Below are 14,785 nucleotides of genomic sequence, written 5' to 3' on the forward strand. Positions count from 1 at the left end.
GGAGGTGGGTGTCGGGGTCAGAGAGAGACTCTGGGAGGATGGACGAGAGCTGCTGGCCTGGAGGTGGGGGAAGGGCTGCAAGTGGCTCCAGAAGCTGGGAAAGGCCCGAGAAGAGATTGGCCCCTGGAGCATCCAGAAGGAGCCAGCCCTGCAGACCCACAGGCTTCGCAAGTCCGGAACCACAGGAGAACAAATCTGAGTCGCGTCAGGCCACCAAGTCGGTGGTTATTTGTCTGGTGGCCACGGGAAGCTCCTACAGGATGATGGTGTTTCTCCGGGGAGGTTTGGGGTTCTGAAGATGCCCATTCGCAGTGCACCCCTGGGCGGAGGCAGCGTGTCTAAGGACAGCAGCATCCAGGGCACGGCTGCTCCCAGGCGGAGTGTGGCCGGGCCCGGGCTGGGCTGGCAGACACCGCGCGAGGAGGCGGTCTTGTGGGGCCTCAGGGAAGACCTGGTGCTCCCTCCTTGGAGGGAAGTTCACCCCGAGTCCGGCTCTTCTCACGGCTGCTGCAGCCGGGCACAGAGCCTCCCGTGCTTGGAAGTGACTACGGCAGCGGCGTGGCTGACGGCGTGTGTCTAGCCACGTGGGGTCTGAGTGGACACGGCAGCCTTGACTGTGGCGGAGCTTCAGACACTCATGAGGTTTGACATAAAGGAACTGGAGGGAGACCCCAAGGGCTCCAGAGTCATCCCCAAAAGGGTGTTGGGCTGTAGGAGGCCAGGGGAAGGATATCCCTGCCCTGCTGTGGTGGGGACACCTTCCCCCTACGGTTCTGTCCATTTACCCAGCGCCAGCCCCTGGCTGGGGCCTGCAAGGGTGGAGGGTGGACCCAGGGCTGCCCTGGAGGTCCACATTCCAAGGGAGTCTGACGAGCAGGTGCCGGAGAGCAGCGGGGGAGGTGGTCTGTGGGGACCCCATAGGACCCCAAACGAGAAGGGCTGATTGAGATACTCCCACTGCCCGGGAAGCTCTTCCAGAGGCTTTCAGTGGCTCCTGAAGGTACGGTCAGAGCACACACTTACTCTAGAGAATTCAGTGGATGCGGAAATCTACAAAGAAAATTCAGTGACTCGTAACCCTACCACCCGGAGGCGATCACAGCTGATGTTGGTGTGTTCCTCTTCGGTCATTCTTCATCGGCTCACAGACACGTGATGCCCAACACGCGTACAAAGGGCACGGACACGCACGTGACACCTGACATGCGTGCACAGGACAGGAGCCCAGCTGCGCACATCACACCCGACACCTGCAACGTGCTACAGACTTTCCTCTTCAGGAAGTCGGGAGAGTGCTGGGCACACAAACCTCCTACCTGCTTTTCCCCTTTCACTCAATGGAGGCCAGTGACCTTACACGGGGGCTTCTTCGAAAACTTGTCTTCTGCGGCACGCGGTACTGCGTGGGATGGCCACATCCTCATGGACTCCCCATCGGGTACCGATGCGCCTTCCCAGTTTCCACTCCTTCATTTCAGTCCAAAATGGACATCTTGTTTTGCAATTTTAAGCTTATTCCTGTAAATCCCCACATCTCTCGGTCGCCCCTCCTAGGATCGGGTTTCGACCTTCCTGTCCTGAACGCTGCGTTCTCTTCTGTCCGACTCGCACACACATTCACTGCTCTCTCTGCCCCGGCCGCCGCCTTCTGTTTGTGAAGGGACCTGAAGTCTGAGGGCACCCCAAGTTGTTGGAACTCTTAGATGATTCCTCCCCTGACTCACCCAAGCATTCTGAAGGGGCACGGAGGTTGGGAAGCCTGTGTCCGTGTCTGCGTGGCACCCAGAGGACAAATCCCCACTCATCCTACCGTGGAGGCCGCGCTGGAAGCCCCGCTGGGGGGCAGTTGCTCCCGCACGGAGCTGGCCGATCGCTCCACCGGCTCCGCTTCCCACTTCTGCCGTCTATGCGCCCTCCAGGGGTGGCCGGCATGCTGCCCTGCTCCTTGCTGAGCCTTCCCTGCCCCAGGAGTGCCCACGTAGCACCTGTCCAACAGAGGAGCGGGTGGGTCAGTGGAAAACAAAGAGCAAATGGCGCTGGCTCTGCCCTCTGGGTCACGGGACCGTGGACCCGTGTGGATCGGAGGCAGGAGGGGGGCTGCCCCTCCCGGGCCTGAGTGTCTTCCCTCTTCGCAGTGTCATACACTCTCCACACAGCCAGGCCTGCGGGGTGGGCAGTCCATCCACACCCACACCCAGGGTGTCCTTCTGAATGGCCAAGTTCTCGAGGATTCATGACTGAGAGAGCCCCTGGACACGTGAGCCTCAGGGGGAGGTAGCTGATGGGGACCTGGGCACACAGATGGTAGTTCGGACCTGCCAGAGTTCAGGTAGCACCCCTGCCTGACCTCTCAGTGGGGGCACAGGGCAGCGTTTGCAGGCACAGCCCCCCTTGTCCTCAACACTGCTCGTCTGCTGGAGGGGGACACAGGGGTGTGGGTAAGGGGTGGGGGCACGGCCCTGCCACAAGTTGCTCCTGGTGCAGCAGAAGGCTGATGGTCTGGGTGCTGAGAAGGGAAATGGAAAAATGTCTCCCCAGATTATTTTGTCTTGTGCCCTGAGTCTCTTCTCTGTGTCAAACAGAGACCTGAGTCGGAACCAGTCTTACGCTCTGTCATCGGTCAGAGGAGAGCCAGAAAAACAAAGGAACCACGCATTGCAACAGAGGCAATGGTAAGGCATGTTTCAACAGCCGAAGCCGTGCCGGGGAGCCGATGGCTTGCTAGATCAGCAGACAAGCAAAAATTCACGAGAAGGGCCACTATTGTCCATTACAGTCCCAGCCCTGGGAAGAGCCAGAAATGGGGACATTGCATCCCTGCAGGTCATGGAACGTCCCCTACCCCCGTCTCCTGAGGCAGCCATCCGCGCCTCCCAGTCACTGACCAAAGGCTCCAATCTCTGCCCGGTGTCCACAGCCCGGTTCTTTCCTTCTTCAGGGCCAGAAGGGAGAGCAAGAGTAAGTTGGAGTTTGTGTGTGTACGTGTGTGTGTAGGTCTGCGCACACACACGTGATGTGTGAATGTAGAAGCATACAGCAGTGTGTAATACTGCGTGTAAAACATGATGCAATCATACGAAACACGTACTCTAAAAGCAGTGCTACGTGTATATATAATGTAACTAAGGGAGTGGCCTCCATCAACTTTGGTACTTCTATTGGTCCAAAACAAGTCACAGTTTCCACCTTCAATCACAGCGAGGGCAGGGGGTCACCTCAGGGTGTCTGCCACATAGAGGGACATGGACACCGGGACTTTCCAAATGCCTGAGACAATCTGAATTGCAGCGAAGTTGAGAAACGGATCTAAGGAACTTTGCCACGAGCTAATGACAGAAGCAGGTGTGTCTTTCCCTGCAGGCGCTGCCCAGTCTGGGCCTGGATGCGGACTTGTTCATCTGGGGACGCTCCTCAGGTGTCCTGGGGAGATGAGCCAGTTGGATGCACGGGTTGGAAGTTTGTTTCCAAACGTCCAAAGAAGGGCCGAATGGCCTGATCAATCTAGTAAATCGTTCAAAAAGCCATCTATCTTTACTCTTGTATTTTTACAAAAGGAACTTATATTTAAATAAAAAATTATGAAGCAAAGGAAAACGCAAAAGAGTAAAAGAATAAGGTGAAAAATATAAGTAGCTGACATTATGGTCTTGGGGAGCTAAAGATGTTCTGTATAAAGACCAAAAAGATCTTTCTCAAAGGAGAGACGGACACATTAGACCGTAACTGCAGAGTCTAAACAAAGTGAGACAAGCCACAAAAGGGGGAAATGTGTTTAAAATGCACGTAATTGAGACTTGATCAGTTTCGGGGATTCATAAGGAACCTTTAATCAAAGGACAACAAGAGGGGCGCCCGGGTGGTTCAGTCGTGAGGCCTCTGCTTCCGCTCGGGTCAAGACCCTAGGGTTCGAGCCCCACCTCGGGCTCCCTGCTCAGCGGGCGCCTGCTTCCCCCTCCCCGACTTGTGCTCCCCGTGTCTCTCTCCCAAACAAAAACTAACTTCTTAAACAAAAACAAAACCAAAACAACGCAACATTAGAGAATCCACTCTCCGCCGCAGGACAGGACCACGGCCAGGCAGGTCCCCCACGAAGGGACAAGGACCATCAAAGTGGCGCCCGCCCGCACAGCTGCAGATGGAAAGGCCCCGGGAAGAACAGGTGGGGGGGGCGGAGCAACACATGGGAAGGCGCCCTGGGGCTGGGGGGAGGGGGCAGCCCGCCTCCCTGGGGGGCGCCACAGGGCTCTCCTGGGGCGGGGTGGGGGCGATGACTCAGCAGTTTCTCAGCCTGGTGGGCCGAGGCTCATGGGAGATATGCAGATGAGCCCAGAGCACCATGGGAAAGGGCCCTTTATATTCCCAGGTGGGCTGCTTCCCCTCCTCTCTGGGGGGCACCCACAGGAGGGCGGTGCCGGGCGGGTGAGAACCCTTTGGGCCGAGGACGGGGTCTGGGGGCCGCGGGCTGGCGGGCTGGGGCGGGCTGGGAGGCTGAAGCAGCCAGGTGGCCCAGCCTGGCCTGGGGGCGCTGGGGTCGGCTCCAGCGCTGCCCTCGGCGTCCGGCCGCCTCCGTCGGGTTGTGCCAGCGTGCGGGAGGGGCCCTCAGCTGCCCTCAGCTCCGTCAGAGCCCGTCGGCTGCCCTCAGCTCCCGTCGGCCGCCGGGACGTCCTGTCGGATCTGTCAGCTGGCCTCAGTTTGCCTCCGGTGCGCCCCGGCTCTTCGGCTTCTGTCCCGTCCCGCCGCTGCCCTCAAGTCCTGTCGGGATCCGCCTGGTTCTCGGAGGTTCTGCCGACCGGGCGCCGGGGTGCCGGGCGCCGGGGCTGGCGGCGGGGAGGGCCGCGTGCCCCACGGGCCTGGGAGCAGCTACGCGGAGCAGGGCAGGCCTGAAAGGGCCGGTCTCGACCCATCGCCCCCCTGCCCTGCTCCTCCCGGCGGCCGCGGCCGTCCCCCCCCCCCCCCCCCCCCGCCTGCTGGGGCCCCGACCTCAGTTGCTCGTCCGTTGCAGCTTCCCAGAGAGAACGACGCCATCGCGTGAGCCGAAGAGTTTTCCGGAAGCCCGCCGTCCCCGACCTCGGCGGGTCCCTGTTGCATCGGGCCGGCCCAGATACCGCGGGAGGATCCCCTCCCTCCCCGCCCCCCGCAGGGCCATGTGCCCCCCGGTCAGCGCGCGGCACGGGGCCGAGGGCATGGCCTACCTCCACGCGTCCTGGCTGTATCAGCTGCAACACGGGGCCCAGCCGGGGCTTTGCTTCGAGTGCTTCAAGGCCGCCTTTCTGGAGCTCCGAGACCTGCTGGAGTTGGAAGACTGGGAGGACGAAGACTGGGACCTCGAGCTGGCGGAGCACGCGGCGGCGGGGCCTGAGCAGGGGGCGTCCCCGGGCTCGGGGCTCGGCTGGGGGCAGGGCCAAGGTCACCCCGCACAGGGGGGTGCGGCGGGCTGGGGGCTGGGGCCCCCGGCGCCAGCCCCTGCGGGGTCCGAGGAGGCCGGCCTGGACCACCACTTCGTGCCCACCGAGCTGGAGCCTCAGGACGCGGCCCCCCTGGGCCTGGGGCCCGAGGACGCGGACTGGACGCAGAGCCTCCCCTGGAGACTCGAGGGGCCCCCCACCTGCTCGCACTGGCCGAGCCTCCCCACTCCGTGGCAGGGCTTTCTCAAGGTGGACCTGCCCCCGGGGGAGCCCATGGTGCTGGAGCTGGGCGCCGCCCAGGCCATGGACCCCGCCGAGGCCGAGGCCTGGCTGAGGGACCTGCAGGTCATCTCCATGGTGGGCTGCTACGACGCCATCTACCTGCGGAAGATGACGCCGGGCTGGACGCAGAGGACGCCGGGCCAGGGCTGGCGAGTGCTGCTGGAGCCCGACGAGGTGTGGGTGGTGAGGCCGCAGGACGCGCCGCAGGAGCAGGACCTGCGCAGGTGGCAGCTGAGCCTCCTGGAGTCCTCGCCTCCGGGCCAGACCGAAGAGCTGGTCCCCGCGGCCTCGGCCCTGCTCAAGAGGGGCTTCACCATCCTCTCCTACTCGCCCTGGGCCACGAGGGAGGCCGAGGAGGGGGCCTCGGCGTCCAGGCCGCAGTCCTCGTCCTCCCAGGGCCGCGGCCCCGGGGGGCCCGGGGGGCCCGGGGAGGGCCCGGCTGCCGGGGCAGCCTCGGCCCTGGGGCAGCTGCCCCCGCCCCGGCCCTTCAGCCCAGGGCCCCGGGACTGAGGGACGGAGGCCCAAGCGGCCGCTCCCGTCCTGGCTGTCCCCTCCCCACGACAGCCGGGGGAGCGGTGGCGAGGGAGACAGGGGACTCGTGCCTGGGGAGGAACAACGGGAGCTGCCCGGGGACTGAGAAAGGGGACCCGTCGCCACCTCCGTGGAAGGGACCCAGGGGCGCGGAACCGGGAGACAAGTTCTTCTCCGTCAGAGGCCACGGAGGGAGCGAGGAGCGTGACGCGCCCCGGGACACGCCTGGTGAGTGGCTACGGGACGCGTGTCTGGGCGCCAGCCCTGCCCTGGCCACACGCAGGCCGGTCTCTGGTGGGGCCCGTGTCCCAGGAGCACGCGGACGTGGGGGCGACGGGGATGCGGCCTTGCCTTTGCCTGGGCGGTGTCTGGGGCCCCGCGGGACACTGCCAGCCGCCGTGGGGCCTCCGGTCCGCCCCGGGAGATGCCTGGCTTCAGATGTTCCTTCTATGCAGTCGGACCGTTCAGTACCCGTTTCTTTGTGTGTTGTTTTGTAGCTAAATAAAGTCCGAAGAGTTTAGCTTCAGGCTCTTGTCGTAGCTCTTCCTCGGAAACCCCCGTTGGTTTGCCTTGTCTTCTCCTGTTCTGGCCCAAAAGCGTCCCGGCAACACCAGCTACGCCAGTCACAGGAGAAGGCCATGGCTTCCGAGCTAGCGATGATGGGAAACCGGAGGGTGACCTGTCGGCCCTCCTGCTAGGACTCGTGGGAAGGATCAGGACTGGGTAGAGAACGTGTCCCAGGAAGAGAGGGAAGCAAGGCTGGGCAGGGTGTTCCTCCCTCCCGCGGCCCCAGCCAGAAACCCCCAAAACCCAATGAACATCCAGTGGAAATCCCAGGCATGGTTTACGGGACTTCGGACCTCACATCCACAGCACTCACAGTCACGTTAACTCACGCCACGTGTCCCATGTGCCCTGGGCACACGTCCGTATAGAACGTCGGTAAATCGTGCCATGGACATTGCATACCCCCTTCTGTGACTGGTGTTGGAAAGCATCAGTCACTAAGCATGTATTGAGCCCCTACTGTGTACCATGCCATGTTCCAGGCATCAGGATGTGTCAACATACAAAGCAGATGGGGAGCTTCCGGGGGTGGGGCTTCTCTCCAGGGAGGGAGACAGGTGAGCAAACGCGCGCTGCGGGTGTACAAAGGAGGCGGGGCCTCTTGGAAACCGTGTCCAGGAGACCGGGGGCAACTTCCCCTCACGTCCAGCCTACTTTCCTTGTCTTCCACGCTTTGCCCACGTTCTGAGCCCCGTGACCGGTTGGTGGCCCCTGTCCTTCCAGAGGGCCAGGAGGCTGGAGTGTGGAAGTGTCCAGCTGGGTGTCAGAGTGTGTGACTAGAGCCCCAGACACTGTTCTCAGCACCGGGGTCATAACACACTTACAGGCCGCCCTTCTAGAAACGGCTTCCAATAGTGTTTATTTCAAAACTGCATATTCGTTGCTCACAAGTCAGAAAACAGGCGAATTAGAGGGACATTAACGTCAGTAACTGAACTCTCAGACCGTGCTGTCGCTGTTTGGCTCGGATCGTTAATAGCCTTTTTTCTGGGGGTCGCTGGAAATTTTGTTCAAATCCCTTCCACAGTGTGGTGTCTGTGTCGGTGCGGAGCGGGAAGAGCAGCTGCAGGTCAGGCAGGAAGGGGCGAGCCAAGGCCCTGACGTCCCGTGTGGCCAGCCCTGTCCCTGCCGGGGTGGGGTCTAGGTGAGGTGGCCCTACCATCTCCCAGGGGCAGGCCCAGAGCCTGGCGGAGGCCCAGTGTCCCCTCTTTTCCCTCATGGCCCGGTCGTGCCCCTGAATCCAGAGTCCATGACTTTCCCAGCGGCCTCAGGGGTGCGTGTGCCGGAGATGGTCCCTGAGCAGGAAAGGGGCGAATGCGTGCTGGGGTCCAAAATCCTTCCCCTGAGAGGGCTGGGGGTCCAGAGGGCACGGGCATGCCCTCGCTTTGTAGCAGAACACGTGTGCAGACAACCTGACATCGTGGAAAGAGGGGTTTCCGGGCAGCTGGGGCCACGGTGAGGACACAGGCTGCTCCGCGGAGGCAGCAAAGACCCCTCCTCGGGGACGGGTCTTGACACAGCTGTGCGCAGCTGTGGCGGGGTGCGGCCGGGGTGGTGTCTGCTGGGGATGGGCCCGAGCCTGGACGTCCGACCTTGGGAACCGCTGCTCTCCAGTCAGGGACCAGGGCAGGGTCTGAGGGCCGCAGGGCGCCCCCTCACGCATGTCGGTCCGGGGGAGATCAGTTCTGGCCCCGCAGCCACACGGCCTGCCTGGGCTCACAATCGTCGTGTTTTCTAGACTCCCCTGTGCAGCAGACCGGGCCTGTTGCCCTCAAGTGCCGCCACTCCGGTGGTAAGTGGCGGAGGCCGCAGGGCTGAAAATGTCCATTTGTTTTCAATGAATGCCGGATGCTGGTTTCAGAGCGCCTTCCTCCCGCATTCTTGCTGGGTCCTGCCTGTCTTGGCGTGTGGGGTAGGGACGGCTGGGGTGCACCCCCTTTCTCGGGAGCACCTGGGGTACGCCATGCAGTGGAGGCAGGCAGGGGATGGAGGGACGAGCAGGTTTGGGGGAGATGGAGGAAGACTGGTGCGTGGGGCAAGTGTGGGCACAGAAGGGGCTGGGCTCCCGTCTCCACTGTCCTGGACACTCTCCAGCCTCGGCTTCCTGCTCCTGCTGGGGGCAGAAGTCTGGGCGCCTTTGGCGTTGGGACTGCAGGCTCCTGTACCGGAAGGTTCCGGAGGATGGGGCCACACCACTCAGCTGGCTCACATTCCCTCTGCTCTCCCCTCTTGTAGGTTCTGTAGGTAGATTCGCACCTCCAGGCCTCTGTGTCCCCCACCACAGCCTGCAGAAGCCGTGACTCACAGTGGGGTGCCCCTGGGCCCCCTGACATCACAGACCACCTGGCCCTCCCATCCAGCCACCACCTCTGGGGACTCAGAGCTCAGGCTTCCAGGCTGCGTGGGCTTGAGGGAGGGTCCCCCTTCTAAAGTTCCGAGCAGTGCTGATCTGGACAAGCCTCCTCCTCGGCACCCCACCAGGAATGGGGGGCACCCGTGGGTGTGGGGACGTTAGCCACGGACCCCTTTGCTTCAATGCACCCAACATGAAAGACCCTACGGTCCATCTTTTCTCCCGCCGCCCAGCGAAAGCGGCATCTCCTTAAAAACGTGTTGGGGGAAGCTAAGGAAAGGAAATAGCAAGGATTATGATTCTGGATGGATGGGGGCACCCACCCAGCTGGCTCAGTCAGAGCACGTGACTCTCGATCTCGGGGTTCAAGCCCCACGTTGGGTGTAGGGATTACTTAAATAAATGAATAAATAAAAACTTAAAAAAATCTGGAGTGGCGTTAGACTGGCCTCCCCCAGTGACTGGCCAGTGGGCCCCCAGGACACTGGCTCGCCACCTCGTCTCCCGTGCTCAGCGAATCACATTTTTTGGTTAAGACAGCCCGAGTTCAGTCTACCTGCTTATGTTGAAGGAGGAGCAAGACCGGACTGCAGAGAGCACCGCTGGGAGGCTCCGGCCAGGGCTGCACCCACTCAGCTCCCCTCCGGGAGGACCCCGGGAGCAGGCCGCGCCTCCCTGCCGCTGGAGAGAAGGCCACCAAACCCATGTGGGTGACCCTCAGGTCAATCCCACTGCCCTCACAGCCATCATGGACCCTGCAGCTGGACACTGTCGGGGACACTGTGGGAGCCCTGTCGGGGACACTGCTGGGCACACAGACGCTGCACAGCCTCCCCTTCATCTTTGCCCCCCCGGTGAGAACCCAGCCCCTGTGGGTGGGCTCCTGGGGTCCTGTCGCAGGCTGGGCTCTGCTAGGCCAGCGGCGGAGGTGCACAGCGACGTGCCCACGCGGGGGAGGCAGAGAGGAGGGTCCGGAAGCCCCCTGGGCACTGGGCTCCTTCTCACTTGTCCCTGACCCGGCTGGGCTCGGCGCGCTTGGTTTGAAGATCTGCCACTGGCGAAAACTAGGCACATAAACACAGGGTTGAATCAAACCCATAAATGTTTGGGTTGTGAAAATGAGACCGTGGCAACTTACGCCTGACCCGCCCCCACGTGGCCTGGGGGGTCCCAGAGCCCACACAGGTCCAGGCTCTCCCTGGTCTCCCACCAGCTCCCGGGAGCAGCACCCGCGCCTGTCGTCAGAAACTCCCGGGAGAACCAGCACCCGCGCCTGTCGTCAGAAACTCCCGGGAGCGCCCAGCTCTGCAGTCTGCTCTGGAGCCCGTTTTCTGACCCGTGAGCTCAGGACACTTTTCGGGGGCTCAGACGGCTCCCAGGGTCCGGGGTCCTCTCCGGCAGAGACCCTGGGTGCCGGGCTGTGGTGGGACGGGAAACGTGCCGCCAAACCAGCTCCGCGTCCCTCTCCCACCGCGGAGACCCGCTGGCAGGGTGCACCTGCGAGCTCGTGCGCACCTGCGGGTGTGGGCAAGCGCGTGGCGTGGGTGTGAGCGGCGCATGTTGGCAGGTGTGAGTGTGAGTGTGCAGTGTCTGAGTGTCTGCTGCTGCTGCTGGTGACGGGGGAGGTGGAGGTGGACTTGGTGGTGACGGTCTTAGTGATCGTGGCGACGGTGAAGGAAGCCCCCAGGAGAGACCTGCAAGGACAAGACTCCCACCTCCTTGAGGCCCCTTCATCAGTTTTGAGGCTGGGGCACCCACTGCTGTTTTCATGAAAGGGACTGGTGGGCTTCAGGAAGGACGTGGGGCTCCTGACCTCTGCTTCCCAGGGAGGTTGGGAGGAGTGGGGCCGCGGTGCTGAGGGAAAGGACGCTGCAGTCTGCCACCCGGACGCTGTCAGGAACCACACTCCATGGATGCAACGAGAGCACGTGGCCTTGGCTAAACTGCCCGCAGAGAAATCTGGAGCACCCGCAGTTTCTGCCCTCGCTTGGGCATCAACTCCACCTTTGCAGATCCCAGAACGGCTCTCAAGGGCTCTGGAACAGCCTCTTTACTCAGAACCGGAGGTTTCGTAGACCCGGAATCAGGCCCTTTCCCGCAGGTCCCCCAGCCTGAGCGGCTCCATTGGTTCAGACCCCAGCACTTCTCCAGGGGGTGGGGACCCACATGCCTTCCCGAAGGGCCCCCAGGTGTCAGCTCTGAGAGAAGACAGTGTTTTGTGTACTTGAAACATCTCCCTCCTCTCCCTGCACTCAGCCTTTCGAGGCTTGGCCATTTGAAGTCAGCGGAGCACTCTGCCCTTACGCTGCTTTGTGTGGCCAAAGTGCTTGCTCTCCGCTGATTAACAGGGGTTCCCCCAACTGGAGACCTGGGTATGTTTTAGTTTGGAACCAGGACTGGGAAATGGCAGCTTCTGAAATGGAAAGCAAGGAATAACATTAGCAGAAGCACCAAGGGAAGGGTCTCCTGGAAAAATACAGAAGCCACTGACTCCAGAAGGGTCCTGGGGAGGTGGTAGGACAGACAGGAGGGTGGATCCCTGCTGGAACATTCCTCCTGGGCAGGTGCCTTCAGCTGTGGGCAGTGCCGGGAGCCCAGGGCCCTGACTGAGTTCTGGGTGGGGCTAAAGTTTGGCCATTTCTGCCCAAGGTGGGCCTCCTCAGCCTTTGCCAGGACCCTGTCAGGGGTTCACTTCCCCCCCATCCCCTAGTCGTGCTCCCTCCCCCTTATCTACTTCCAGCAGGATTTGGGCAGGGGGTGGTGATGGGATGCGCCTCTTGAACCAGTCTCTGGTCCAGCTGGATGGGCAACTGTAAAGAGACTCACGATGCCAAATTTCTGTCTACGGAACCTCATGTCCCACGCAATTTAGTAATGCAATTGGAAATGAGTTCTTATAGAAAAATTATTATTTCAAAACATAATGAACCCAAAAGCAAAACTTTAAAGTCACGTTAGTGGAAAGTAGGGGTTTTATGATTATAATTTATGACTCGATGGTCCACAAAGTGAATCACAGACGTGAGGAGATACTTCGGCACAGAGCACACTAGGTTTTAGGGTTGGGCCCCTACGACCCCTGAGGGCAGCAGCAGCCCCTGCGTTCCTGTTTCCCGAAGGAGCCCTGGACCCAGGCCCCTTTCCCTGGCTCTGGACTGAGCAGTGAGCTCCTCTCTGTGGACAACCAGCTCCTCTTGGGTCCAGGCCAAGGTCACCGTGCAGAAGAGGAAGGTTCTCCTGGTCACCATGTGGAGGAGGAAGGTGCTCAGCGTCCCCCCACCTACAAGGGGCAGCCCCCGGCCACCAGCATCTTCAGGCCTCTCCCTACTTCCTTCTCCCCATCCTTGGCCCCTGTCGCCCACATTCAGGACGGCCAAGCCCCTTCCCCACTGTCTGCCGAGTGTGTCCAGCATGCACACCGGATGGCATCTGTCCTTCCCTCGTGGTGTGAGTGGAGAGAGGGCCGTGGACTGTGTGGCCGGCGGCTCTGCGGGATGTCCTGACCAGAAGATGGGGACCAAGGCTGCTCTTGGGAGGTCAGGGACCTGACCCACAATTTTGGTGATAACTATCCTTGGTCGTTTGTACATCCCAGTCTGTGGTCCTGGCTGCTCTCCCACTTGGGAGCAGGCTAAGGGCTGTGTTCCTGGAGGTTTGTCTCTCTGACCCATATAGGCCTGGGGTGATGGGGGTGTTTGGACCAAAGGCAGCAGATAAGCTGAAACATGATGAGGCCCATCTGGCTGAATCACCTGCCCATGGCGGTGAGAATAAGACTTGTTTATGAATCCCCGGGGCCAAGAGTGGTGGTGGGGGTGACACAGAGACGTGCCTGTACTGAGATCCGCAGGCTCCCCGTCTCCATCTACAGTGAGAAATGGGGAGCAGCGCTCAGAGAGTCCTGGGCTCCTTGAAAATGATGGAGCCGTCTGAAAACGACCTGACAATAAGGATGGTTAGGATTTTTCAGAGATAAAGAAAAGAATAGCCCCCATAGAAGGAAAAGAAAATTATTAAACAAAACAGTCACAGCTCCAAGAGGTGGGACGGCCGGAGGGTCACATATGAAGGGCAGAACGTGGAACGTACACACAATGGGCCATGGAAAGACAGGGAATTCAGACACAAGCTGCACAGCGGAAGAACCGTGAGGACGCCGATGCCGTACTAAGCGAAGTAAGCCGGACAGTGAAGGACAAATTCTGCGTGGTTGCCCGCGGGCCAGGTCCCTAGAGGACGGACATCCATAGAGACAGAACGAAGATGCAGGGACGGAAGCAGGATTTCATGGAGCAGAGTTCCAGTTTGGGAAGATTAGACACGTTCGGAGACACTGACGGCTGCACAATGTGAATGTCATCACTGGGTCATCACCTTTTCAGTGTCCCGGATCCCGCGCCCCCAAGGTCGCCGGGAGCAGGCACACAGGTCCCGAGCTTGACTGACAACCAGAAGTCGGAGGAGTTCTGGCAACTGAGGGGAGCGGGTGGAGGGAAACAGACGCCTTGTCCCCCGCCCACCCCCGGTGCGCACCCTCAGACTCCCACTGGGTCAGCCGCTGACCGCGACCTGTGGCCCTAGTGTCCCAGCGCCTGCCTGCTCCCCCCGGCAGTCGCCGCCCCAACCCCAACCCTCTCTCGCAGCCCGGAGACTTCCCTGCGCTGGACCCTCCCGCCCCCGCCTCGCCCCGCCCCGCCCCCGCCCCCTCCGGCCCCGCCCCGCGCCCCGGGTTATTAATACCCGCGGGAGCGTTCTCAGCGGGCAGCCCGGCAGGTGGCAGCGACCACCCGGGCCCCGCGCAGAGTCCCTCCGCCCTGCCCAGCGCTCTGGGACTGCAGGGCCCCCGCGGCTCAGGGTGGACCCCACGCGGGTGAGTGAGGCGAGCGGGGCCAGGGCCGGCCGGGGCTGGAGATTGGGGTGTGGGGACGGGTGTCAGGGAGTAGGACAGGGTGTGGGGGCTTCGGGGTGTCAGCGTGATGGGGTGATGGGCTGTCGGGGTGCCCTCCCGCCGGCCCCTTGCGAGCGCGGGGCCCACTTGGAAGCCGCAGGTGCGCTGGGTGGATCCGCGGGCCTTTGCCCCCGACCTGGTGGTCCCTCCCGCAAGGCTTGCTGCCCTCAGGAGAGCGGGAGAGGGACCCGAGCGGGGAGGACCACCCCTGGCCAGGCAGCGGGCCAGAGGCTGGGCCGGGTCCGGTCCTCTCTGGGCGCTGGGCTCAGGTCACGCAGGGTGGGACGGTCCAGACTTTATCATGATGATGGTCGATCCTGGGCCGCAGAGGGAGACAGCCAGCCCGAAGCCATTATTATCCCTAGAGGCTGCCACGTGGGTCTCGGCCCCCTCCCCTCCCCTCCCCCACCCCTGCAGTTAGGTATCCCAGGTTTCTGGTCGTCTGCCTGTCGTCTGTCTGTCTTTCTTTTTCTTTCTTTCTTTTCCTTGTGAGGATGACCCTCATCCCAGAGCCACAGACCTCAGGTGCCCCTGTCTGTGCCCATGGAACCGTCAGCCAGACCCGGACAGAGCAAGCTTCAGCCCCACTCCCAGGCTCCCCAGTGCCCTTGACTGTTGACAGCCCCTCCCCCACCACCACTCTGACCTCCCCTGTCCCAGCCGTCTTGCCTTCTGTGAACTTCATGTAAGGGAGCCCAC

At 61.8% G+C, this 14,785-nt stretch overlaps 1 protein-coding gene across 1 annotated transcript; it reads left to right on the forward strand.

Moving 5' to 3' along the window:
* Nucleotides 1-5,052: 5,052 nt before the first annotated feature.
* On the forward strand, nt 5,053-6,197 carry LOC123930088 (testis-expressed protein 19.2-like). The gene has a single exon (XM_045986296.1). It carries the CDS (start codon nt 5,145-5,147, stop codon nt 6,195-6,197), a length of 1,053 nt encoding a protein of 350 aa, XP_045842252.1. The 5' UTR covers nt 5,053-5,144.
* The last annotated feature ends 8,588 nt before the right edge of the window (nt 6,198-14,785 follow it).

Source organism: Meles meles, chromosome 18 (assembly GCF_922984935.1).
Source record: "Meles meles chromosome 18, mMelMel3.1 paternal haplotype, whole genome shotgun sequence".
Lineage (NCBI taxonomy): Eukaryota > Metazoa > Chordata > Mammalia > Carnivora > Mustelidae > Meles > Meles meles.

Bases quoted from the DNA above. Each gene is read 5' to 3' on its own strand.
- LOC123930088 (XM_045986296.1), top strand. From the start codon at position 5,145: ATGTGCCCCCCGGTCAGCGCGCGGCACGGGGCCGAGGGCATGGCCTAC.